Genomic DNA, 27,779 nt, shown 5'->3' with positions numbered 1-27,779 from the left:
CATTCACATGCACACACTTGATCCACACACAGAGATTCACAATGGTTACACAAGTGTGTGTGTAGGGGGATGCCAAAGGGTAACCTCAGACACAACGGATTATGGCCTCGTTTAATGTGCCCAGTTTTCTGCAGGAGGCAGGTTACATAAGTATTAGTTTTATTTGGTACAGGACAGAGTCAACATTCAAAGAGGTAAAGAATGGGCCATGTGGCCAGACCACGCACCTTTGAACAGTAGAGCTGGAAATGACCAAGGTGGCCCCAAAGCCGGTACCTGATACCTTTCAATTGTCTAACTGATACCTTTCAAAGGCCATTTTGCAATTTGCTTCCCTTAGAATTCTTCAGGTTTAGAACTCGAACTGAAGACCATTTATTTCCATCAGTACAGTTACACCGGTGGGGGGGGAGGGAGAGAGAGAGACAGAGAGAGACAGAGAGAGACAGAGAGAGACAGAGAGAGACAGAGAGAGAGAGACAGAGAGAGAGAGAGAGAGAGAGAGAGAGAGAGAGAGAGAGAGTAGTTCTCAATTCCACGACACCCAGGAAACACAAACAACCCTATCAACCTGAATAAAAACCACAGAGAAGATCTTTGATGTGTAAATGCTATCAGGCAAAGATAAGGCACACATTGTGTTTCAAGTAATTCTTGATTTAAAGCCAGCATGAATAATACTCAGTTCCTTGATAGCTGTAGACAATGGCAAATGGGTACCTATATAGTGGCAGAGAGCTGAGCTGTCCCTTTAAAAATAAATAAATAAAACAAAGTTGAAGCTGAATCTTACTTTTTTTTTAAAAAAATTCACTTTACATCCCGATCACAGCCCCACTCCTCCTGCCTTCCCATTCCTGTCCTCTTTGCTCCCTCCCCTTCTCCTCAGAGTAGGGGAGCCTCCCCTGGGTACCACCCCACCCTCAAGCTAAATGCTAAGTGGGCCAAAGGTCAGCCTGTAAGGGTAAGCATGGCAACACTAAAATAGAACCTGGAGAGTATCCTATAAAGATGGTGGGGAGGGGTGACCTGAGCACGAACACTCTCGTGAAGCGTGAACACTCTCGTAAAGGAGCCCGTCAATCCTCAGGAGACACAAAATACAACTTGTAAACCAAAAGAGTCATCACCAGAAACAAGGTCAAAAACTGGGAGAAAGTGCACTTCATAAAGGCTCATCGTTGTGAAGAGATGACTTCAGGGAAATTCCGTCCTTATTTAACTAGCATCACAGGGAAAGCAGGGCACAAGCGTTTTAGTGAAAATTGTCTTGTGACATAAAGGCCACTTGGGAGAATTTGAGTATTATTATTATTTTTAATGTGGCGTTATTATCTCTACTGTGTAAAAAGTTCTTACAGGGGCTGGGGAGACGGCTCGAATAGTGAAGTATTTGTTTCACAATCATGAGGATCTGAGTTCAGATCCCCAGTACTCATGTAAAAAGCCAAGTTACCAGGACTCCTCCAGTGCTGAGGAGGTGAGGACTGAAGGATCATGGGATTTTCCGGGCAACTAGTCTGGCTGAGTCAGTTAGTGTCAAATGCAATGAGAGACTGTGTCTCAGAAGGTACAGTGGAGGATGATGAAGGAAATACCTGAGGTGGACCTCTGGCCCCCACATCCACTGATGCACATGTGCAGTGTGTGTGTGTGTGTGTGTGTGTGTGTGTGTGTGTGTGTAGGCGCGCATGCCCAGACACACACACAGACACACAGACACACAGACACACAGACACACGAACATCTTCTTATACATTATGAAAAAAGTCACAAAGGGGGCTGGAGAGATGGCTCAGTGGTTAAGAGCACTGACTGCTCTTCCAGAGGTCCTGAGTTCAATTCCCAGCAACCACATGGTGGCTCACAACCATCTGTAATGGGATCCAATGCCCTCTTCTGGTGTGTCTGAAGACAGCAACAGTGTACTTATACATAAAATAAATAAATCTAAAAAAAAAAAAAAATCACAAGGGAAAATGGGCAAAGACACAATCCAGGAATTGATAAGTAATAAACTCAGAGGTGAAACAAGTGCCTTAGGAACTAAATGAAGAACAAGCAGGGAAATGACGGGAGATGTCTAGGCTATATCAAGTGTCAATCAGGGTGTAGTAAGAGAGGCTTTCTCCTGTATACTTGACCAGGATGTAAATATGCATAAATATAAACCAAAGAGTAAAATGTCATACACTTTGGCTCAATAACTATTCTAAGAATCTGTCCCTTACGACCACACAGGCTCATTTCCTACCGTACTGCTTAATACCGTAAGATTAGATTAGATTAGATTAGATTGGATTAGAATTACTGTGGACAGAACACAGAACACCATATGTCTACTCATGGAGACTATTTAAATAAAAGTGTAGCTGATCATGTGTGCTACAAGTTGGTAAACTATGACCTGTGGGCCAACTGTAGATAGTGGCTTATTATGGTATGGACTTCAAGCTGAAAGGATTTTACATTTTAAATTATTATTAAGAATATATAGCACCTTTCTGTCCCATAAAATTAAAAAAAATAATGTTTAAAATCTAGACCTATGGGAGAGGTAGAACTACCAATCTCTGGTTTTGGTCTCTATGTAAATTTTGTAGTAAAAAGGCAATTTGTGAATGTAGAAGGCATAAGCAAAGGGGTCATTAGTTCAAAGCCAGCCTGTACTACATAGTAAATTCCAGACCAGCCTAAGCTGAGTACTGAGACTTTATTTGAAAAAAACAAACAAACAAAAACAAATCCAGGCATGTAGGAACATATCTATAATCCCCACATGCAGAAGACAAGACAAGAGAACCTCTGAGTTCAACTTGAGCTACATAGTAAGTTCAAAGCTAGCCTGAGCTACGTAAGAGCCTGTCTTGAGGGGCAGGAAGAGAAAGGAAAGAAAGCAGCAAAATAAAGTCAATTTATAAAACAGAATTAATGCCATTTGGTACCATTTAGGTAAACTAAATGCACACACAATGTGGGACCAATACATAGAGAGATGTCTGTAACATGGTGTCCCATGAACAGTTACCATCTTTTACTGGTACAAAATATGTATTTTAAGGGTGGTAGCTCACACCTTTGATCTCAGCACTCAGGAGGCAGAGGTAGGTGGACCTCTGAGTCCAAGTCTAGCCTGGTCTACAGAGCTAGTTCTAAGACAGCCAAGGCTACACAAAAAAAAACCCTGTCTCAAAACAAAACAAAACAAAAAAAAACCCCAAAAAACCAAACAAACAAACAAAAAACCCAACAACAACAACAAAAAACCAACTCTAAAAGATAAAAAGGAAATATGTATTTTAAATTCTACTGAAGGCTAATCTAAACAGATATCAGGCTCAGTAGTATGTAGTGTCAGCTCTCTCTAATGTACTCTAAGAACAACACAAGAGATAGAGAAACACAGAAAAATGCTATTTAGTGTATTAGTTATGATTATAATCATTGCATCAACGTTAAAGGTTTTATGACTGAGCCTTTAGCTCTTCCCATCTCCACCCTTTGTTTGTTGCTCTGAGACAGTTTCCCAGGTCACTCACACTGGCCTGACCTTGGGATCCTCCAGCCTCAGTCTTCTGAGTGCTGGGATTGCCTACCTACCTATACCATTAAAAAAAAATCCTTTGACATTTCACCTATGTATAAATGAGGGTCATTTTAACCCTCATTACTGATTCTAAGCCCCCTCCCTGGTGATGTGTGTCTTCTTCCCCAAAGCCCCCTTCTACTCTCATGTCTGTGTGACCCTCCAGGCTTAATTAGACTTGCTTGCAGGAGTCTGTGGAGGAGACTGTTTACTGGATCATGTGACTATCAGAGGCTACACCATGGAAGAGAATGATTCCCCTCTCCACAGCACCATTTAACTAGCACTAGCTCTTCAGAAAAGGTGACTTTAATCACCTGTTCTCTTGTTATGCATAAATACCATGACCAAGGCAGTTTATAGAAGAAAGCATTTAATTGGGGGCTTGCTTACAGTTTCAGAGGGTTACCATAAGCATCATGGTGGCAGGCAGGCACTGAGGAGATTACATCTGGTCTGTATAATGGAGAGAGAGAGACAGAGGGAAGGAGGGATGGAAGAAGGGATGGTGGGAGGAAGGGGAGGGAGGGAGGGAAACAGGGAGGGGGAAGAGGCGAAGAGGGAAAGAGGGGAAGAGGGGAAGAAGGAGAGAGGGGGAGAGGGGAAGAGGTGGAGAGAAGAGGAGAGGAGGGGGGAGGGGGAGAGGGGGAGAGAGGGAGACAGGAAAGGAGAGGAGAGGGGAGAGAGAGAGAGAGAGAGAGAGAGAGAGAGAGAGAGAGAAAGAGAAAAAGAGAGAGAGAGAGAGACTGGGCCTGCCATGGGATTTGAAACCTCAAAGCCCACCCCCAGTGACAAACCTCCTCCAACAAGGCCACAGCCACCAACTGAGAACCAAACATTTAAATATATAACCCTAGGAGATGTTCTCATTTAAATCACCACAATGGGACTTCATGAACCCCTCTTCCATCCGCTGTAGAGTGTTGATGGTCCCAATGGTGTTCAGGTAACCACAACGTGAGCTCCTGAGAATAATAGCCATGTCATAGGGTACTTTACTGTGCCCCGCTCTACCCTCCAGCTCTTCCATTCTTTTCACCTCTGGTGTAACATTCCCCCAGCCTTGGAAAGGGTGATACAAGTGACCCACTTAGAGCCAAGCTTCTAGTGCTCAGTAGTTATCAGCACTTTGATTGGTTCTGAGTGTCTGCATTAATCACCATCGACTAAAGGAGGCTGAGAACACCACTAATTCAGAGCCATTAACATAAATATTTAGAAGGCAGATGGACATGTCCACTTAGCAAAGTAACATAATAGGATCTCCCTCTAGAGTCTATAACCTCTCTACCCACGGGTTTATGAGAGCTTCAGGGGAAGTCAGGAATCCGAGGTTAGGGAGGTTATAAAGAAAATAAAACACTGAAAATACTTGAGCAGTTTAGAACTGAAGAAGAGAAAAAGGCAACTCACTGAAACTGAGAAATGAGCCCAGGATAGCCCCAAATGTTGCCAGGAATTTAGTTCAGGAAAAAGCTTTCTATCAGTGAACTGGAAAGAGTAGGAAGGAACCAGGCTGACCTCTGAGGGGAATAAAAGAGCCAGATTTTTGTCTTTCTCTGCATAAGAAAAAAATTTTAGGTACATCACATCTTAAATGTTAAAAAATGTGAAAGATTTTCTGTCGTGGACCGCTCTGTCCCATGCTTGGGGGCCTAAATGTTGGGGACCGCTCTATCAATGTTGGAACCCACACTGCCAAAAGCCTTGGGGGCTAAATTGTTAGTGCCTGCACTGCCCCAAGCTGCTCCAGTGTGCAGGTTGGGGTTCAGCAAGAGAGAGAGAGTGAGGACGGACATGAAGAATCGAGACCAGACAGAGTGTGATTCAATCCCGTTTATTCTTCGGTCTCTCTTCTTCTCTCCAAGTCCCTAGTTCCTAGTACCAAGTCCCAAGTTTCTAGTTTCTAGTTGCTAGTCTCTTTCCCGGTTCCAAGTTATCTGCCTCAAGTCTCAAGTCTCAAGTACTCTTCCAAGTACAAGTGTCTAATCCTAGTTTCCTGTCTCTAGTCTCAAGTGCCTACTCATTTCTTCTGTCTACCTCTTGCCTTTTATATGTTTCACTTCTAAGCTACGCCTTTAAGTCACGCCCTTAAGTCTTATCTCTGAATCACACCTTTAAGTCACACCCTTAAGTCTCACACACCCAAAGGAAAATCCTGGGTATCTAAAACAATACGTTATCAGAGTGTGCTCAGCTGTTGTAGGCTATTGTAAACAAGTCTCTTGTCAGGGTATATGGCTCAAGATGGCTGCAAGGATGATAGCCACCTTCTGTCGGCTCCCCACAATTTTCTACTGTATGGGTGCATAATTCTGTGTTAGATGTAGAAACGGTAATCCAGATTTCATTTAAAAAGCAAAACAGATGAAATCCCAGAAAGTCAAACAATAAAAGTAAAGCAGGAAAGTATTCTCCAGACACTGGATGCAGGCCCAATTGACTCTGTAATCTGAAGAGTCCCAGTATATCATTAAGGGTAACCCAGTGTTTAATCAGGAAAGACAAAAAAGAAAACATAAGCCACTAATGACCCTGAAAAGTTGCGCAGCATCATTCATGATATCATACTCCATTCATGACATTTGTAACATCTTCATTTGTGATATCATAGCTTCATTCGTGGCATAATAGCTTCCTTCATGACATCACAACTTCATTCATGACATCACAATTTCATTCATGCCATCATAGCTTCATTCATGACATCATATCTTTATTCCAAATTACAGAACACAAATCTAGGGACTGTAGTTTTAAAGCTTTATTTTAGGGCTAGTGAAATGAAATATCTTTATTCAGGATTACAGAAACACAAATCAAGAGAATGTAGTTTTAAAGCTTTATTTTAGGGCTAGTGAAATGGCTCAGCTGGGAAAGGCTCAAGCCTGACAACCTGAGTTCAATCCCTGGACCCCACATGTAGAAGGAGGGAACTGACTCTCAACAGTTGTCCTCTGACCTCCACTTTACACATGAACCCACAGACACAAAATAAATGTAAAAATAATTAAGTATTGACTTTGAAAAGTCCATGTATGTGTGGGGCCAGGAGGGGTATGTGCATGTAAGTTCAGGGACCAGAGGTATTGGAACCCCTGGAGCTGGAGTTACAGGCTGTTGTGAGCCACCTGACATGGGTGCTGGGAACTGAACTCAACTGAACTTTTCCTCTGGAAAAGTAATATGTACTCTTAACCACTAAGCTATCAATAGAAAAAAAAATTAACCAATTGGACATTCTCATCTCTTTCCTTCCTTTTTCTTCCTCTACCCTTCCTTCCTTCTCTATCCCTCCCTCTCTTCCTTTCTTCCTTCTTTCCACCTTCATTCTTTCCTTCCTTTCTTTCCCCTTCTTTCCTTTCTCCCTCCCTCCCTTCCTTGTCTCATATAGCCTAGACTGGCCTTGCTATGTAGTTGAGATGATCTTGAACTTCCGACCCTTCTGCCTCTGATTTCCAAGTCCTAGGATTATAGGCATGCGTCACCATGCTCACTTTATGCAACTTGGTATTTAATGTAATTTTTACACAGTGATAGAAATACAGAAAACATATTTTCAAACCACCTTAGCAGAAAACACATACTCATTAGGAGAAAGTTAAAGGAACATATTTCAGAGAGGAAGCCACTCCTTCTCCTATTACAGTGACAATTTCTCAATCCCCCATGACAGCTCCGAGATGTCCACTGCAGTGCTGTGCAGGGAAACAAAAAAGTGAAAGAGATCAGCAACTGTTGGCTGTATTCTGCTACTTCCCAATTAAGAAATGCTATACAAGGGACCGAAGAGATGGCTCAATGACTAAGAGCCCTGGCTGCCCTTGCAGAGACTCTTCTGGATTCAGTTTCCAGCACTCACTAGGCAGTTCCCAACAGTCTGTAACTCCAGTTCTGACTGCTGTGGGCACTGGATGAACATGGTGTATTTACATATATGCAAGCAAAACATTCATACACATAAAATAAAAGTATTTTAAAAAAAGAAATAGCACACAGTTGAAGAAAATGAGTGGATGTAATGTGTGGATGTGCCAAGATCATCTGAATATTCTGATGAGTGTAGGCTTTCTGTTCATTTTATTTTTGAGAAGGTCCTCTCTATATAGTCCTGAGAATCTAGAAGCTCACTAATTAGACCAGACTAGCTCAGAACTTAGGGATCCCCCTGAGTGCAAGGATGATTAAAGGCATGAGCCATCACATCTGGCCCTGAGTACAGGGTTTAAAAAGACAAGGTGATTCTAATCCTATCAGGTTGACAGTGAAGACTGACCATAACAGTGGCCTAATATTACTTAAAAATTAAGCTGACACTTCTTATTTGCTGTTGGAACCTAGGACAAGGTACTGAGAAGCATACATTACATATCGAAGCAGATCTGGCCTCCATGTTCTCCCAGAATCCCCCAGTCCCTACCTGGCATACCATGCCCTCAATCCTGAACTTTCCAGTCCAGGGGCTGGGCTGCCTTCCCCCAGAGAGTCTTCCCTATATAACCCAGATATATAATGTTGGTCTCTTCTCTCTTCTTCTCTCTTTTCTCCTCTTCTCTCTCTGGGCTTGTATCTTCTCTCTTTTTCCCCTTTTCCCTCTCCCCATGGTAACTTCCTTGGCTGAAAGTTCTGAATCTTGATCACCAGCAGCCAGATGGAGGCTCTCTTCCTCACTGGGCAAAGCTTGAGCACTAGGAGTCCTCAAAGTCTGCCTACACAGTGACACACTTCCTCCAACAAGGCCACACCTCATAATAGTGCCACTTCCCATGGGCCAAGCGTGTTCAAACCACCACATCCCCTCTGAGAAGTCTTTAGATATTGTGTCCAGTCTTCTGTAGCACTACACAGCAGACACATCTGTTTATGTTCTTGGGAAGGATATTTTTAGGGAGGTTGTAATAACCATCTCCCACAAAACCTGTCCCCCCATCACCACTTTTTACTGAAAACTTATTTTTTTTTCATACAATATATTCAGATTATGGTTTTACCTCCCCCAAATTCTCCAAGATTCTTCCCAGCTTCCCTCCCGTTTGAAGTCACATCCTTCCTGTCTCTCTTTAGAAAACTGACAGGCATCTAAAGAATAAAATAAGATAAAACAAAAAGAAACTGGAATAGGACAAAACAAAACATTCTGTTTACAAAAGTAAACAGAAAAGAATAGTCAAAGGAAAAACACAAGAAACACACATAGACACAGAGATACACAGAGGGGTCCCATAAACACAGAGAACCTGAAGCCATAATATATACACAAAGAACCTATAAAGTTAAAAGAAGAGGAGGAGGAAGAGGAGGAGAAGGAAGAGGTAGAGGAGCAGCAGCAGGAGGAGAAGAAGGAGGGGGAGGAGGAGGAAAGAAAGGAAGGATGGAGGAAGAAAAAAGAAAAGAAAAAAGGAAAAATAATGTCCTAACAAAACATTATGAGAACAAAGAACCTCCCAAGATACCACTGCATTCATTTTGTGTTGACCTCATGGTCATGGCGCTTACCCTTAAGAGTGGTTTACATCCCCAGTGATACTCCCTTTGAGCAAACATATTTCATTTTTGAGTGGTTACCAATTGGAAATTGCTTCTGGGTTAGGGCTGAGGACTTTCATCCACTTCTCTCAGTAGTAAGACCTCATCTAGCACAGACCTGTGCAGGTCTCTGTGAGTTCATATGTAAGTTGATTCTGCTGTGTTTAGAGGCCTTATTTCCTTAGTATACTCCATGCCCTCTGGCTCTTACATTCTTTCTGCCTCTTCTGTAGTGTTTCCTGAGCCCCGAGGGGAGGGATTTGATGGAGGCATCCCATTTTCAACTGAGTGCTTGAAGGTTTCTTGTTCTCTGTACATTGTCTGGCTATGGGTCTCTGTATTTGTTTCTATCTAGTACAGGAGGAACATTCTCTGATGATTGCTGAATGGGACACTAATAGTATGGATACAGTGGGGTGTAGTTAGGACTCTTTTTTTCCTATGTTCTTTTATAACAGTAGTATTTGGTTTCCCCTAGGCCTATCTGGTCTCAGGTTCCTGGCTATCAAATCAGTGTCAGAGATGGTATGGTAGTCTAAGTGAGAGTGGCCTCCTAGGCTCATATATTTTAAAGTTTAATCACCAAGGAGAAGAATTGTTTGAAAGGATTAAAACGATTAGGAGGATTAGGATTGTTAGAGATGTGTCATTGGGGTGAGCTTTGAGGTTTCAAAAGCCCATGCTGGGCCCAGAGTGTCTCTGACTGTAAATCAGGATGTAAATCTCTTAGCTTTAGGCCCATGCCTGCCTACAGGCCACCATGCTTCCTGCCATGATAATGAACTAACCCTCTAAAACTATAAGCAAGGAGGCTGTTAAATGCTTTCCTTTATAAGAGTTGCCTTGGTCATGATTTCTCTTCACAGCAATCAAACAGTGACTAAGACAAATGGGTTCCATCTCATGGAGTGGGCCTTAAATCCAACCAGATACTGGCTAGTTACTGCAACAAACTTCGTGCCACTATTGCATTAGCACATGACCCAGGAAGGTCATCATTGTAGATCAAAGGACTGTAGCTGAGTTTGTGTTTGCCTTTTTCCTTTGGTAGTTTGCAGAGTACCTTCCAGTACCATGAACACTAGTCAGTAGGAGTGAAGGCTCTAGGTAGATACCAGCTTGACTTCTACATGTTCTGTTGGACTTAAAGATCCAAAACCAGGGGATGCGCTCCCCCAGAGACACTCACAGATGGGACTTGCTGCAATAGCATGAGGTTTATTGATGAATTGATAGTAGCCGGTGCACCAGGGCTCTTCTGCATGTAGGCAAGAAGAACCCCAAACTGAAGTTAAGGGCAGTTTATATACAGAGTTTACAAGGACAGTAAATTACTTCTTGGACAATATCAAAAAAAGATTTCAAACAGCCGTCCTCAGGTCTGGTTTCTGTTCTGTTCCCAAGCTCGGTTTCTAAGTAACTGAAATTTGCACCTTTATCTTTGTAACAGAGAGGGTTCGTTTAAGCGGTTTCTGTTTATCCAGGTGTACTGTGTTAAGGGCTCATCTCCCTTATCTTGGGCCCTTTTCTCTGGAATGCCTTTGGAATTTGCTCCTCTTGGGATGTGCCTCGGGGGCAGCTAATATTTGAGTGTAAACTGAAACTCAAAACCTAAGAATCCTTTAATTTTAAGTTCATGCTGAGACTTGAAATTACATTCTTACAGATCAATGAATTTTGTAAGTGTTATCTTCAGCTATAGGGCCTTACTGTCAGCATGTGGATAGCAACCAATAACCTTGGCAATAGAGTGGGTTGTTTGGGGGTTCCATGGAGCCCCTTTGGCCAATAATTTGATTAGATATAATCCATTCCTGGCACTGGAAGCTTCATTTGGTGATAAAACATGTCCACTTGGGGCTCCATCTCTCCCACTATTTAGCAATTTCATTTAGATTGTGTGCGTGTGTGTATGTGTGTGTTTCCATATGAAGCTGAAAATTGTCCTTTTAAGCTCTGTGAAGAATTGTGTTGGAATCTTGAATGTAGATTGCTTTTGATTGGATTTCAGTATATTAATCCTATCAATCCATGAGCATGGGAGAGCTTTCATTTTCTAATATGGTCTTCAAATTTTTATTCAGCATCTTAAAGTTTTGATCATACAAGTCTTTCACTTGCTTGATTAGAGTTAACCAAGATATTTTTGATGTGATTGTAAAAGGTGTTTTCTTGATTTCTTTCTCAGTCTGCTTATCATTTGTATCCATGAAGGCTACTGATTTTTGTATTTTAATTTTGTATTTTGCTACTTTGCTGGAAGTGTTTATAGGCTGTAGAAGTTTTCTACAGAAATTTTTGGGGCCACTTATGTGTACTATCATACCATCTGAAGATATTTTGACTTTTTTCCTTCCTATTTGTATCCCCTTGATCTTCTGCGGTTATCTTATCACTCTAAAACTTCTAGTACTATACTGAATATTATTAGTCAGGGTTCTCTAGAGTAACTGAGATATATATATCCAATAATGGTTGCCTATGAATGGAAGGTTCAAGAACCCAATCTGTGTGGCTAGATGCCTCAGCTTGTCCTTAGTATACACTGGATTCCTAAAGAAGTAAACTCTAATGCTAGTGAAGGAATGAACTTGGGACTTGCAAGCAAGAGCAAGATCAAACAGGCAAGGAGAAAACACTTCCTTCTTCAATATCCTATAGGCTCCCTTCAGAAGGCATGGCCCAGATTAGAGGTGGGTTTTCTACCTTAAAAGATCTCAAAGGCTGGGACTTCAAATTAGACAAAAATCTTTCACAGGTGTACCCCATTTCTTGGTTTTAGTTAATTCCAGGTGTAGTCAAGTTGACAACCAAGAGCAGCCATGACCAATAGGTATGAAGAGAGTGGACAATTTGTCTTTTTCCTGATTTTAGTGGAAATGCTTTAAGTTTTTGTCCATTTAGAATGATTTGGCTGTGGGCTTACTGTGAATTCCCTCTGTTATTTTGTGCTATGTCCCTTGTATCCATAGTCTTTCTGGGACTTTTACCGTGAAGCTCTGTTGGATTTTGTCAAAGGCCTTTTATGTATCTAGTAAGATGATCATGTGTTTTTTTATGGTTTTCATCTTTATATGGTGAATTCTGTCTTTGATTTACACATGTTGAACCATCTTGGCTTCTCTAGGATGAAGCCTACTCAATCATGGTGAATGATCTTTTTGATGCATTCTTGGATTTAGTTTACAAGTATTTTATTGAGAATTTTTGTCATCTATGTTCATAAGGAAAATTGATCTGTAATTCTTTTTCTTTGTTGAGTCTTTATGTGGTTTAGGTATCAAATAACTTTGGCCTCATACAAACAATTAAGCAATGTTCAGTCTGTTTCTATTTTGTGGAATAATTTGAGGAGTATTGGCATTAACTCTTCTTTGAATGTCTGGTGGAATTCTGTGCTAAAACCATTTGGTCCTGGTATTTTTGTGGTTGGGAGACTTTTAATTACTGTTTCTATTTCACTGGGGGGGGACACAGATCTATTTAACTTGCTTATTTGTTTTTAACTTTGGTAGATGGGAAATATCAAGATAATTATCCATTTCCTTTAGATTTTCTAATTTGATGGAATACAAGTTTTATCTTTATAATTCTCTGGATTTCTTTGGTGTCTATTGTTATGTTGCCCTTTTCATCTCTAATTTAATTAATTTGGATATTTCTTCTCCTTTTTTTAAAGTTAATTTGGCTATGAGTTTGGCTTTCTTATTTTTCTCAAAGAACCAATTTTGTTTCATTGATTCTTTGTCTTTTTGTCTGTTTCTATTTTATTGATTTTAGTCCTTAGTTTGATTATTTCTTGTCATTTATCCCTTTGATTTGATTCCTTTATTCTTCTCATTTTAGAGCTTTCATACATGCCATTATGTTATTAACATGAGATCTCTTTTATTATTTTACATAGGCACTTAGTGCTATGAACTTGTCTCCTAGAATCACCTTCATTGTGTCCCGTAAGTTTGGGTATATTGTGTTTTCATTTTCATTACATTCTAAAAAGTTTTTAATTGCTTTCTTAATGTCTGCCTTGACTCATTTTTCATCCATTAGAGTTGTTCAGTTTCCATGAGTTTATAGGCTTTCTGTTGTTTCTGCTGTTATTGATATCCATCTTTAATCAATTAAGGTCAATTAGGACATAAGGTGTTATTTCCATTTCCTTGCACTTGTTGAGACTTGCTTTGTGTCCACATATGTTTCCAATTCTGGAGAACATTCCATGAGCTGCTGAGAAAATATATTCTTTTGTGTTTGGGTAAAATATTCTATAAATATCTCTTAGATCCATTTGGTTTATGATGCCAGTTAGCTCCAGCATTTCTCTGTTTAGTTTTTGTCTGTATAACCTGTAAATTGGTGAGAGTCTGGTATCACTGTGTGATGTTCAATATGTGATTTTTAGCTGTGGTAGTGTTTCTTTTGTGACTTTTAGTGCCCCAGTGCAAACACTAGTGCATAGATGTTTAGACTTTCAATGTCCCCTTGGTGGATTCTTCCTTTAATGAGTATGTAGTGTCCTTCCCCATCTCTTCTCATTAGTTTTGGTTTGAAGTCTATTTTGTCAGGTATTAAAATGGCTACACTGGCTTGTTTTCTTTTGGGGGGGTTCATTTGCTTGGGCTATCATTTTTCCATTCTTTTGTTCTAAGATGATATCTATCCTTGATGTCAAGATACATAGAAGGATGAATCTTGTATTTTAATAAAGTCTTTTTATTGGGGAATTGAGATCATTACTGTTGAGAGTTATCAATGAGCAGTGTTGTTGATTCCCATTGCTTTTGTGTGCTTCCCCACTTTTTGACTTGCTAGTCTTGGATTATTTATTCCTTGTATTTTGTTAGGTGTGGTTAGCCTCTTTAGGTTGAAGCTTTCCTTCTAATGCCTTCTGTAGGACTGAATTTATAGATCAGTACTGCTTAAATTTGGTTTTATCATCGGATGTCTTTCTCCACCTATTGTGATGGGAAGTTTGGCTGGTTGTAGTAGTCTGGACTAGCAACTGTAGTCTCTTAAGAGTTTGTAGAACATTTGTCCAGGCCCTTCTGGGTTAAGGTCTCCATTGAAAAATCAGGTGTGATTCTAATAACTCTGTCTATATATGTTACTTGGTCTTTTCCCTTGTAATTTTTAATATTATTTCTTTGTTCTGTGCATTTAGTTTTTTTTATTATTATGTGCCTAGGAGGGGACTTTGATTTCTGGTCTAATCTGTTTGGTACAAATAGACTGATGCTTCCTCTTTCTTGATTAGCACTTCTTCTTCAGGTTATGGAAATTTCCTTCTATGATTTTGTTGAAAATATTTTCTGTGACTTTGACTTAGGTTTCTTCTCCTTCTATTCCTGTTATTCATATTATTTAGTCTTTTCATAGTATCCCAGATTTCCTGGGTAATTACACCTGGCTTTTTAAAAATTAATTTATTTAACATTTTTTCACTAGCCAAGGTATCCATTTCTTTTATCTTGTCTTCAATGTCTGAGAGTCTCTTCCATTTCTTGTATTCTATTGGTAAGGCTTCCCTTCATGAAAGGTTCCTGTTGAGTTCCAAAGTTTTTCATTTTCAGATTTCCCTCAATTTGGATCTTCTTTATTGAGTCAATTTCCACTTTTATGTCTTGAGCATTTTTCTCATTTCATTCTACTGTTTGATGGTGTTTTCATAGAGTTCATTAATGGATTTATTCATATCCTCTTTAAGGTCCCTGAGCATATTCATAAAAGGTATTTTGAAGTCCTTGTCTTATGCTTCAACTATATTGCCATTTCTCAGGGCCTACTGTAGTAAGGTTGCTGGGCTCTAGTGGAGACATATTGTCCTGGCTGTTACTGTGTTTTTGCACTGGTGTCTAGCCATCTGGGTTTGAGATGATTGTAATTCTAGGTACTGCTAGCTGATCTTGAATTTATTATGTGGGTGCTCCACTCTTTGGCTTTTGTTGCTTTTTCTGGTTCTTAGGAGAGTGTGATGGCCGTGGGTTGCCTGGTAGAAAATGCTTCTGAGATCCTGCCAGGAGTGGCATTAGGAGTCCTGGGTAGAATGTTTTTCTAGGTATTGGAAGCTGACACTAAGGAATGGAAACTGGACATGGGAAGCACACCACTGCAGCTACATGCAACTAACTTGGCCACTCTAACAGTTACATTTCATTAGAAACATCCTTCACTTGCTTGCCCTCACTGGATCAGCTCCAGCTCTAACACAGCACCCCTTGCACTGCAGGGCTTTTTCATTTGTGTATGCTATACCAAGAAGGATGGTATCTTGTATGCTTAGATTTTTCAAATACCTACTTTTAATTTTGATTCTTAAACGCTTCAACCTCCCTTCTAGCCCACCACCCACCAGAGGCAGAGGGAAAGAAAGGTTATTAGGATACAGGGGAAGTGGACCTGTTTAGAAATTGTTCTTTTGGAGCAAATCCCATCTGCTTTGTCAGAAAGTCAGCAGTTTAGTTCACAGGAGTCAGCAGCAGCAACTCAATCCACTTGAAAACACTTCATGGGTATACCAGCAGTCCAGTTCAGTGTCAGGGTAGCAGCAGCGGTAGCACAACCTAGCAGAAACAGCCAGACCTCAGCCGAATTGGCTTGAGTCAGGCAGGAGGACCAGGACTAGCAGGGACGCTACAAGTTCTTTGTCATGTCTCTCTCGATGACTAAGAAGCATTGTTGCAAAGCTAGCCATGCAAACAAGCCCGTCAGAGTCCACTGAGTCCTATTTGTACTCCCTCCAAACATCACACATCCTCCACAGGTCTTGTCTGACCATGCGAGTCTGTCTTAGCAAAACTCCACAGGAGTTATTTATCAGCTGACATCACTGCCAATCTGCCTGAGTCTGAGGAAGCAGCAAGAAGCTGCCAGAACACCACCAGAAGTTTTTTGGTGTGTTTCTCTATGGAGTCACGACAAACGAAGCTCAGTTACACAATGTAAGGCAAACCAATACATTAGTGTAGTTGACAAAGCATCCTTCATTGTGTGTCCTTTCATGTGTCTGCCTTTGCAAAACATCCTTTCACCTGTGTCCGATTCAGGAAAAGACTCCTTCCAGCAAAGCACCATCCAACACAACTGACTTTCCAAAGAACCCTTAAGTTTCCACTTCAGTATCTGAGAGTGTGACAGTGCCTCCCGAGGCCTTTGTTGTCTCTTTATACTCAGCAGAGCCTGGGACCAAGTAAGCATTAATGTAAAGCCCAGCCAATCACTTCTCTTCCTCCCCTCACTTCCTGCTACATGTATCAGTAAGTTTCTTTAGGGTAATAAAATCCCAAACCTGTGGCTTAAAGCAACCACTGTTAAGAGTCTACTCGTGGATCATCTTGTCTGGCTGGCTTGGCTGTTCTTGACTGGTCTGCTTATACATCTGTGGTCAGCTGTGGAGTTGTTAGGGTCGGTGTAGGGAGGGAAGGGCTTCATCTGGGAATGAAAGGCTGTACCTCTCATGGTCTGTTCTCTGGAAGATGAGACAATTCTTCATCACACAGTGGTCACCCAGGTCACAAAAGCGAAGAGAAGGTGGAAAACCACTGCAAAAAAAAAATCACTTTTCCAGTGGTTGCTAGTGTTTCTTTTTGTTCTATTGGTTCATATGAATCCCACATCCCACGGCCCCAGGTATCCCACCTCCTATAGTGAGGTAGAAGCTTTCATTTGGGAGACCTTCCCTATGTCCTGGATGTCTTCTAACAGTGCTTCAACAGAGTCGTTCTGACATCTTCCTTGAGTCCCAGTCCTCAAGGACCACTCTCACCTGCTTGGTCTCTCATCTCTGTGTATCTCTACGCCTTCCATTTTTCTCCTCTCTATTCTCTGAAACCATGACCCACCCTCAGGTTTCAGACCTTCACACCTCATATTTGTCCACAATTGGGAAACAATGGGTGGCCAGACACTGGAGAGGACAGGTCTCACACACAGCTGTGGCCCTCCCCTAACTCCCACTGGCAACCTCATCATCCATCAAGTTCAGCAAGCACTGCCACGGCGGCAGCTGAAGTCTCTTCTCTGCCTCAGAGCTGACCACGCAAAGCAGACCAGGCAAAGCAGCTTCTGTGACCATCTGCCTGTCCCACTAGGGGCCCAGCAAGAGTTGGTGGTGTAGCATTTGGGTAGCCTCAGGTAACACCGGCACATCTTTACTGTTTCTTGTGCTGGTCTTCAAGTTCAGTGATATTAAGGAGAACCAGACACAAAGCATCCTTCGCATAGCTCACTGCAGTGCCCACCACTGGTGGTACCTGAGTCCTCCACAACTGAATTCCAAGCATCTACAGGTAGGACTATGTCACCTTCCACACTCTCAGGTTGTCACGTCCTTGACCCTGAGGTGATTTTTCTGACTTCTTCATTGGTTTCACTGTCTCTCTCAGTGGATGGAATGTGCCCAGATATAGGAGCCAATCAGCTTCCGTATGCTGTCATGACAATTAGATCAGTGCCCAAAGCAAACTGGTGCTTGAGGAGTACCTGTGGGGTACGTTAAAAATGGTGACACTTTCAGGCAAAGGCCAGGGTACCCAGTCATAACCAGAGTGGGAGTTTATACAAGGAGATGGGAAGTATTTAAATCATGCTTTATGAAATAATGTTGAGGAAGAACCAGTAGGTGGCATTTCCCTTTAGAGGTAGCCTGGCGGGCTGGAGAAAAGATACCAAAAGGGAAAGTACTGCAGGCAGGGGAGGGTGGCACTGGAAATGGGGGGCGGGTGGCAGCAGTTAGGGTCTTGGACTTGAAAGGATGGAGAGGAATTGAAGCTTGCACCAAAAAGAACAGAAATGCTGGGGGCTTAAAAGAGTGTAGACTGGTCCATCTGACATTTGAGAAAGCTCACTCGGGATGAAGGCCCTCATTTTTTATGCTGTGGTCCTCATTTTCCTGTGAGCAACATAACCCTGCTTCCTTTCCACTGGGCTGGCTCTGAAAGCACTTGGATCTTGGCCATTCCCACAACCTGGCCTTTGCAGTTCCACCAAATACCTCAGATTCATCACCAGGGAATCTCATATAAAATACTCAGGTTTCAGGGACCACATGTCTGCAGCTTTCATTCCTGTACTTTCTCAAAACCCTACTCTTGATTTGACATAGATCCCCACACTGTAAAAACTGGATTGCTTTGTCCTGGACTCCCAGAACTGCCTTCATGAATTTCATAAAGGGCCCTGGGCCAGCAGGAAGACCCATAAGATAAACATGGGTCTTAGAGAGTTCCCTACAATTCTGGTAGGAAAAGTCTGCCTCTCTCAAATTGTGGCTCTCTGTGCTTTCATGGAAACTAAATCACATATAAACATTTATTGGGTGGAGTCCAGGGGTTGGAGTGTCTTCTCTCATTCTCTACCTCTCTCTGAACCTAGGGTTCACTATTTTAGCTGGACTGGCTGGCCAGCAGCAAGCTCTTAGAATCCCCTTGTCTCTACCCCCCCAACCCCCACAGTGCTGGGGTAAACAGATAATGTGCCTAGCTTTTACATGGGTGTTAGGAACCCCAACTCATGTTTGCATGCTTATGAAGAAAGTACATAATCCTCTGAGCCATCTCCCAGCCCCTAAATAAACTCAGTTTTAAAAATAAAATGGTTTTGGTTTTGTTGTGCTAGGATGGAACTCAGGGCTTTGAGAGCACTAGGCAAGTACTCTATATTGGTATTATAAAGGAACATCTCATAACACTGACATTAAAAGTACTAGAACATTGCTCTCCTTGAACAGACAGTCCATAAACATAAAAGGCAAAGAAGAAATGAACACTTTAGGTTCCTTTTAGCTAGGTACTACCTGGGTGGGAGACAGGACCAAAGCTAGAGATGAGATAGCCGTTCTACAGTGAGGTCTTTTCACAATTACTGATGCCAACTTACAGTGAGGGGGAGAAGCAGAATATAATTTCTGCTTCCGAGTACACACAAACGCACATGTAAAATGAGAAAGGCAGGTTGCTGAGATGACTTGGAGGGTTCAGCTCTTGCCATGTCAAGCCTGATGGTCTGTTCATCTCTGGTACCCATGCTGCAAGTTTAGAACCAACTCCCAAAGTCTGACCTCTGACTTCCACACCTACTCATGCACAACCCTAAAAACCCTCAAAATAAGAATAATAATATAAAAGTCTTTCATGGTAGCACATAACTTTAATCCCAACATGTAGGAAGCAGATCTGAGTTCAAGGCCAGGATGGTCTACATAGAAAGTTCCAGGCCAGCTAGGGTTATTATATAGGGAGAACTTGCCTCAAAGAAATGAGCAGTTAAAACACTAAAAAATGAAAAAGACCAGACACCACCACCAGCAGCACCTCCACGATGCCCACATCTGCCAGTGCTGATGTGCTCTTGTGTTTATCCCGTTTCTTACATTATTACATCATGGACTTCCTCCAATCACTACTGCCTCAGGATCCCACACTGGGTTAGTAAAGTAATATTCAAGAAAATAAGACACACCTCATCACAATCGCACACCTGACTGAGACTTCCTGTCCTGAGAGTGAACGTGCCCAGAAAGGAAAAGCTTTCTTGTTTGGAGATTCACTTTCTGTTCAGGCTGTCTCAGCAAACCTACTCCCACTAACAGGCACACTGTAAGACGGGCATACCCATGGAATACTGCCCCAAGCTTCCCCACAGTGCAGCAGGAGGCTATGACCTCAGCTGAGGCTAAGCTGTGCCAGAGCTTCCCTGTGGCCATCCCTGTTCATGCAGCTCTAGTGTTAGGCCTTTTTCTGTGTTGGGCACCCTAATCTGCACCATGACTATACTAATCTCATTACTGCTGTTCTGGCTTATCACAACCCCAGCAGCTGAAAACAGCACACATTTTATCTGCTTGTGGTTCTGGAGGTCAGAGAGAGAAAATCAATAACTTTAGGCCTAAGGTCAAGTTTTCTGTGGAGGTGGGGCAGGGGTGTGTGTGGCGGGGGGGTCTTTCCTGGGACTCTTGGCCTTTTAAACAATTTAATTTTTATTAGTTTTAGTGAGGTACGCACATGCACACGAATGTCTGGGTGTGTGCCCATGAGTGCAGATGCCCACAGAGAACAAGGGCTTTAGAGGCCCCTGGAGTTGGAGTAGCAGGTAGTCAGGAGCCACCCGATATGGGTTCTGGAAGCTGGATTTGGGTCCACTGAAAGAACAGTAAGTGCTCTTAATCTCTGAGCTGTTTCTTCAGCCCCCTGGCCTTTTTTGCTTCTAGAAATTGCTTATATTCCTTATTTTTTTGGCCTTCCACACCTTTGAAATCCACCTCTCCACCATCTCTGTTGTCACTGCCCCTTGTCTGGCTTATGTGGACCTTATGATTGATTCAAAATCCCAGATGATCCCTGACAGTCTTATTTGAGGCCCTTATCTTAATCTCAGTAACAAAATACCCATTTACCACAAGTGGAATGTGTCCAGGTTTCATGGAGTTAGGGTCCTTTAGGGAGGCGTTATCCAACCCGCTAAGGCAATTCAAATGGAAGAGGCAGGTTAGCAGGCAGCCTGGCAAAGGCGGCAACAGCACCAGAGAGGAGCTCCAGCATCGTAGCAGGTCAAGGGCTAAGGGTCACAGCCCATGAGGTGTCTCAATAAAGAGCACAGGGAGGAGTAAATTCCCAAATGGATTCTGACTCACAGGGTAAACCAAGGTCCGAGTTAAAGACTCAGGATCCTGAATATTAGCTGCCATGGATTTGAACTCTGGCCCACCCACCCCAGAGAACAAAGAATGTCACTGGACAGACAGCAGCAGAGTCAAACACAAATGGCAAGTGAGATTTATTTAAACAATGATACTGACAGGAACAGGATCTGGTGTGACCACCTTTGTAGCCAAGGGTTCCGGGTGTGTGACAGGACCAACAATGGTGATAAGGCTACCCGTCCCTCAGGAGGCCCAGGCACTCCCTTAGCTAGAGCCTTCACCTTCCACCTCAGCACGAGCCTTCAGCAGATCAATAGGTTATCTCCTTCAAACCTAAGGGAGAAATACAGATGCTGTCAGATGCTCTGGTCGAGTAAAGAAACCAGGGGGCGTGTGACACTGCTGCGTGTGCAATACTATTGTGTGTGACACTGCTACATGCCCATATACTGGCCTGGGCATGAGAACGACTCACTGCTGAATCTCACTCTCGTCCGGTGTAAAACAAGATCTCAGAAGGAAGTGAAAGGCCGGGCCAGCTTTTGTTTATGGGTGGTTTAAAACAGATTTAGAAAGCATTTCATAACACTTTATGAGCTCTTTGCAGTAAATGTCCAAAATTTACTAACGGCTGAACTTTGAGCAAATACAAAGAGGGTTCTTCACCTTGTGCTGACACACCAAAGACTCCTGACCTTAGAATGTTTACTATCCCAACCTGGGCGTGGTGTACACACCTGTAAACCCAGCACTTGGAAACCTGAAGCACAAGAATCAGTTTGAGGCCAGCCTGCTCTTCACAGTGAGACCACCCTATTCCCAAAACACACCAAAACCAACCAACCAACCAACCAACAACAAAAAAGCAGTTCAACTTACTGTCTGAGGAGATAACAGTTAACTTAAACTCGTTAGAAACCCGTCTTTCCGAAAGCTTGGGAGGTTAAGTACACTCAGACCTAGTCTTATGATAGAATTTAATATACTCATTACAGTTATGTGCACTGAGAAGTTTAGTAGCAAGAAAAAAAAGGCTCACGTCACACAGTTACACTAAAAAAAAAGATGCAAGGGTTCAGCACAAGGGCAGGGCACAGGTGGGAGTGTCCCACCCTCCTCATGGCCTCTCTGCTTTCAGGCATGTGAGGCTCCACTAAGTCAGGCCAGGAACAACTGTAATTCTGGAAGGAATGCCAAGTTTAAGGCCAAGTTGCATTTACATGTCTCAAAACAATCAAAGAAAAACAGCGATTAATTTTTACAAATGTAAATAGATAAATAAACAGCAGTGTCTAGAGAACAGGAGAGGAAGCGCCACTGGAGGCTGCCTGAGGCCAGGCCGCAGGGCCGTCTGTGCTCTGCTTTTCACAAGTTTCCCGAGTTCCAGATACAACTTCCTTTATAATTAGGAGAGGTTCTGATATAAAACACAGCAATAAAGGGCTTTCCATCCAAATTACATTGGAGGGACTCTGTGGGCTGCACGGCCACCGCCTGCCTGTCAGAGGTCCCTCAGGTCACATCTGTGGGAGGCACCAGGGACCTGGAATCTGATCTGCTTAAGAAAAAAATCAGTCACTGGGAAGCAAAAACAATAGAGGCAAGAGTCAGCAGAAGCTGTATCCAAACCTGGAGAGCCAGTTGCCAAAGTGCCTATCTAACCTCATGGTCTTGCCTGTCTCTGTCAGGGAACTACACTTTAACCCCAGATAAGGAGAGAGAAACTGGCCTGCAAGCTGAGCGGGTCCATTTATTGATTGATTGTGTGTTTGTGTTTGCCTGCATGTGTGTCTATGTGAGGGCATGAGATCCTTTGTAACTGAAGCTACAGACAGTTGTGAGCTGCCATTTGGGGGCTGGAAATTGAACCCAGATCCCCTAGAAGAACAGGCAGTGCTCTTAACCACTGAACCATCTCTCCAGCCCTACTGGGTCTTTTGGACATCAAGTGATCCACATGTTAGTATCTAGTAAACCTGGTTATGAGCTCGTCAAGGGTAAATGCTGGCTATTTTTATTAAAATTATTACTTTAACTCTTCAAGGTTTTCAACTTTCCCAACTGCGTAAGTCCCATAACTGGTGGGACAAGGGCTGGCTGGTTATTTGGGGACTTGTAGTTTAAAGAATTGACCTACTTCTGTGCTATTAAAACCCGGAGAAGGAAACCATGACTTCTCTGGACACACCGTGGGTATACATAGATGTTTCTCTAGTTCTCTGAACCTGAACTTCTAGGTGTGCCTTTCCTTCTTGGAGAAGATTACCCTGCCTTCAGGCCCCAGTGAGAGAAACACAATGTCTTACCCAGCTCCTGGCCGCCCCGGGTGGCCCAGCACAGGCAGTAATGGCGCATAAGCTGCTCTAGAAGCTCCATCTCATCCAGGAACTCAAGGGATTCTATTCTGTGCAGGAATCAAAACAGGAGATGGAGATCACAGAGTCAGAAAGGAAGCTGCTGGTCCACATGACTGTTCGTGACACTATACAGAAAGAAGCTGGGTACAAAACCATGCGCACGCTGTGCCTAAGACGAAGGGAGGATGACATGGCTCGGCAGTTAAGAGGACTTGCTGCTCTTGCATGGGATACAGGTTCAATTTTCAGCACCCACCCAATGGAGACTCACAACTGTCCTTAACTGTTCCAGGAAATCTAGTGCCCTCTTCTGGCCTCTGGGGACAGACACCAGGCACACCCTGCATGTGTACATATATGCAGGCAAAACGCTCATACATGTGAAATTAAAATAAATACATTTTCAAAAAGAAGAAGGGGGGCTGGAATTTTAGTGCAGGGGAACAGCACATACTTAGAATGTGCAAGGTCTTGAAGAAAGGAGGAGGAGGTAAGGAAGAAGTTGGGGGAAGGGAACAAGGAAGGGTGAGAGGAGAAAGGAAGAGGAGAAGGAAGGAAGGGTTACTTATCTCAAAAGTCAAGACAAACAAACCAGAGAGATAAGCTAATGGAAAAGGACTAATTTCTTTGCTCTATAAAGAGCTAAAACTTCAGTATAAAAAACTATTACAATAATTTAAAAGTTGAAGAAAAAAGATCATTCCGATAGAAAAGAAAAACAAGAGGTTTTCAAATTCATTTATGAGAAAACAAATATAAATAAAGACACAAGATAGTTGTCTTAGGGATACATTGCTGTGATGAAATACTATGGCCAAAGCAAGGTGAGGAGGAAAAGGTTTATTCAGCTTACACTTCCAAGTCCCTGAGAGGTCAGGACAGGAACTCACACAGGGCAGGAACCTGGAGGCAGGAGCTGATGCAGAGCCCCTCAGAGGATGCCACTTAGCCAACCGCTCCTCACGCCTCGCTCAGCCTGCTTTCTTACCCAGGAGCCCACCGTGGGCTGGGCCTATCTGCATCAATCACTAATCAAGAGATGCTCTACAGCTGGATCTCACAAAGGCATCTTCTCAGTTCCCTGCTCTCAGGTGACTTTAGCTTGTGTCAGATTGACATAAAACTAGCCAACATGATAGTTTTTCAACTCTCAGAGAGACAAAGGTTGAAAGCTGGACAGAGGAGAAAAGGTATTTTGTCAACTGCTAGTGAGATGACAAAACAGGACTGCCTTCCTAGAGGGCGCTCTGGCCTCTTTCACACGAAGAACATCCTCTGACCCTGCAGCTAACCCTGCCTCTTAAGAATGTACCCTTTGTGCACAGATGCATGGCCAGGGCATTTCTACAGCACCACAGTCCCAACCTAGCAACAAGCAAAAACTGAACTATAGAGGACCATCCAAACGAACTATAACGTGCTCAGATATCAGGTCTCTAAGCCAGGCTAGGAACCAGCGCTTGTCTGTGTGGATTAGCATGGTAGCATGAGACAACTTCCAAGACAAGTCCTAAGCTTTACAGACAGGAATGTGTGTTTAGTATACCACCATTTGGGGGACACAGAATAATCCTGGAAATGCAAACAAAGCTAAAAAAGTAAGTTGTCTCAAGAGGTAGGTAGTAAATAAATGGGCGGTGAGTGACAGGTAGGTTTCCCTTTGGTTTTTACTCTGTAATTCTTTGTTAATTTGAAAAATCAGATACACAGTATGACTTTACCAAAAAAGCATTTTATATCTAAATATATACAGAAACATGTACAAACAAACTGGCAATACTCCTTGTACTCTCTCCACAGGAATATGGTCACATTGTGAGGGAAACTGAGGCAAAAACAAAGAGTATCAGAATGATGTCCACACCCCCACTGTGTGCTAGGAATCCCCTCAGGCCACTTCCAGTCTGTGTGCTCCTTCCGATCATGGCCTGTGAGCCTAAGGACCACATCTGGAGGGAGAATGACTCTTCACAATGTACTGTGCTTGCTTCCCAGCTACTCCTGCTTAGAGGCATCTCACATGGTCTGAGTAAGAGTAACCCAGAGGTTCAGCTGTTAAGGGATGTGTTTCCAGGGCAGTGCTGTTGAGAAGTGCTGGAGTCTTTAAGGGACCTAGCAGGAGAAATCTAAGAGACTGGAAGCGTGTCCCCAAATAGAATTGCCCCTTTTTCATCCTTCCTTTTGCTGCAAGGTCATGAGTCATATACCTTTTGCTCTAACATGTTCCTGTCATCATGTAACTTTATAACAGATCAAAAGTAATGGTTTCCACCAGTCACAGATTGGATGCCTCTAAAAGTCTGAGGAAAATAAATATTTTCTCTTTATACAGCATTGTCTCAAGTATTTGTTATTAGTAACAGAAAGCTAAGTAGTGTAGAGAATTGGTAAGATATGTGAGTAAGACATGTTTTGCTGCTGCCACAGACCTGATTGTGGGACAGCCTTTGGAGATGGTGTCCTGAAGGAGTGCGGGAAGTGTAGAGGCAGGCCAGAGTGAGGCTGGGACGATGGCAAAAAGCAGACACTATGACAATGCCAGGCAAGTTTATGGTGGAAAAGAAACTGCTCTGAGAACTGGACATGAGACCAGCCTTGTCCCACTGTGACAAACAAACTTACTGCACCTTGTCCATGCCTGAGACTTTGTGTGGGCTGAGATGAAAAGTAACACACTAGTTTGTCTGGTGCAAAGCACATGGTCCATAGCAGCAGGACTGCTCACAGTGAGACTCAGTGCCAAAGCGCTGGAGTGGAAAGATTTCAGTCTGGAGGAAAAACAAAACAAAACAAAACAAAAAACAAAACAAACAAACAAACAAACAAACAAAAAACAGACTGCTCTGCAGGTAGGGGTGGGGCTGCTTCCTGCTCCTCACTCCAGAGGACACCTGAATCCCAGCACCTAGGCTGGGCAGCTCACAACTGACTATAAAAACAGCTCCAGGGGATCTTATGTAGTCTTCTGGCCTCACAAACAACACCACAAATATAGCAGACATAACAGACACATACACATAAGTAAAAATACAAATTTGTAAATGGTCAAGTTAGTTTTTATTGTCAACTGGACACAACCAAGAGTCACCTGAGAAGAACGAACCTTTGAGAAATTGCCTAGATCAGATGGTCCTGTGGGCTTGCCTATAGGACACTGTCTCCACTGCTCACGGAAGTAGGAGGACCCAGCCTATTACGAGAAGTATTATCCCTAGCAGGTGGTCCTGGGCTATATAAAAAAGGGGGCTGAGCATGGCCCTGTGATAGGATGAGCTAGTAAGCAACATCCCTCTACAGTTTCTGCTCCAGTTCAGTGTCTTGAGTGCCTGCCTTGACTTCCTTCAAGGATTACAACCTGGAAGTATAAGCCAAATAAACTCTTCTCCCCCAGGTTGCTTTTGGTTTGAGTGCTTAATCACAGGAACAGAAAAGTAACTAACACCAAACCAAACCAAAACACCAACCAACAAAGACATAGCCTGGATAGAAAAGAGCCAGGATAGCTTGGCCCATGGTATGGTTACTAGAACCTGAATGAAGAAACAGTGTTGCCCAGGAATCACAGGAAGGATACCTCAGAGTCTCTTAGTCTGCAGGACCTCCCAGGTCCTTCCCAGATGCACAGCCTCAAACAATTCAGATGCAAATGCATCTTCTTTTGAAGCCTGTGGCCAGCTGCCTGTCATCTCCTCTGGTTCCTGACCACGAGAGGACAGTGTGCTCTGCTACATACATTAACACAGTCAACAAGGTAATGGCCAGCTAACCATGGGATGAATCTCCACACTGTGAAGCAAAACACCCCTTTTCTAAGTTGATTTCAGATGTGTCATAGTAACGGATGCTGACTAAAAAACATGCAGGGCACATTACCTAATAAAGTTCCAGAAAGCAAAGTGCAGAGTCTAATGGAGCTTCCAGAATGGCACAGCCATCACTAACAGGACACTGCACAACTGTGAGGTTGTTCACTAGCATGTAGGCTTCCAAGAATAGGAGTGCCTAGGGCCTGTTTTAATCCCATATCCCTTGTGCAGATAAAACCCACGTAACACCCAGAGTCAGGAAACCTGTTCAGGGTAAACAGAGCAAAGCCCACCTCCTGTCTGTTAGGGTTACATGTTGCTGTCTGTAAACGGCCATGGCTGCATTCATGGGACAAAGGAATGCCCAGAAGAAAGTTACCCTCCCTGTGGCTGATGTCATCACTGATTCCCTGATGGCAGTTCTAGAATAAAATTTGCCAAAGAAACTGCATTATAAATGCCAGACCAGGGATGCTCAAAACATCACCTTGATCTGTATCCAGTGGAAGCCAGCCTCACAATAAAGCAGCTTTACAAGAATTCAGAAAGCACCAGCCTACAAGACTGCACTCCCAAGGCATCCCTGCCTAGATAACTGATACTTAGACACAAGGGAAAAAAAAGTGATACTTTCCTAAATGTCAGTAAGATCTATGGAAGAGCAAGGTCAAGGGTTCTTCACATGACTTTGTAATAGACCCCAAACTGTACCTCTAGGTCTCCCAAAGAAAGGGGAAAGGACAGAAAGGAAGCACAGAGTAAGAAATGGACCAAGTGGGCACCAACACAGATGATATTACCTTGTGCTGTTAATGGAGACACTAAAACAAATAAAACTTAAGACCATACTAAACATATGGATCTGGCCA

The 27,779-nt window shown here is 42.8% G+C and overlaps 1 protein-coding gene and 1 long non-coding RNA gene across 2 annotated transcripts in view; both read right to left on the bottom strand.

The window, feature by feature from the left end:
- Window positions 1-6,335: 6,335 nt before the first annotated feature.
- LOC143443903 (uncharacterized) lies at window positions 6,336-20,645 on the bottom strand. The gene is made up of 3 exons (XR_013113299.1): window positions 20,502-20,645; window positions 16,561-16,650; window positions 6,336-15,672 (listed from the first exon to the last, which is right to left on the bottom strand). It is a non-coding gene; the product is annotated as an uncharacterized LOC143443903 (long non-coding RNA).
- Window positions 20,646-20,852: 207 nt separating this feature from the next.
- Lcmt1 (leucine carboxyl methyltransferase 1) overlaps window positions 20,853-27,779 on the bottom strand; it is a 57,516-nt gene continuing 50,589 nt past the window's right edge. The window contains exons 10-11 of the mRNA XM_034489826.2: window positions 23,054-23,151; window positions 20,853-21,080 (exon numbers count right to left, since the gene is read on the bottom strand). Coding sequence (XP_034345717.1) covers window positions 21,058-21,080; window positions 23,054-23,151 — 121 coding nt within the window. The 3' untranslated portion in view covers window positions 20,853-21,057. The remainder of the gene's footprint in view (window positions 21,081-23,053; window positions 23,152-27,779) is intronic.

Source organism: Arvicanthis niloticus, chromosome 1 (genome assembly GCF_011762505.2).
Source record: "Arvicanthis niloticus isolate mArvNil1 chromosome 1, mArvNil1.pat.X, whole genome shotgun sequence".
In the NCBI taxonomy this organism is placed as follows: Eukaryota; Metazoa; Chordata; class Mammalia; order Rodentia; family Muridae; genus Arvicanthis; species Arvicanthis niloticus.
Note: the sequence above shows the minus strand (reverse complement) of the source record. Positions and strands in the feature narration are given on the sequence as shown.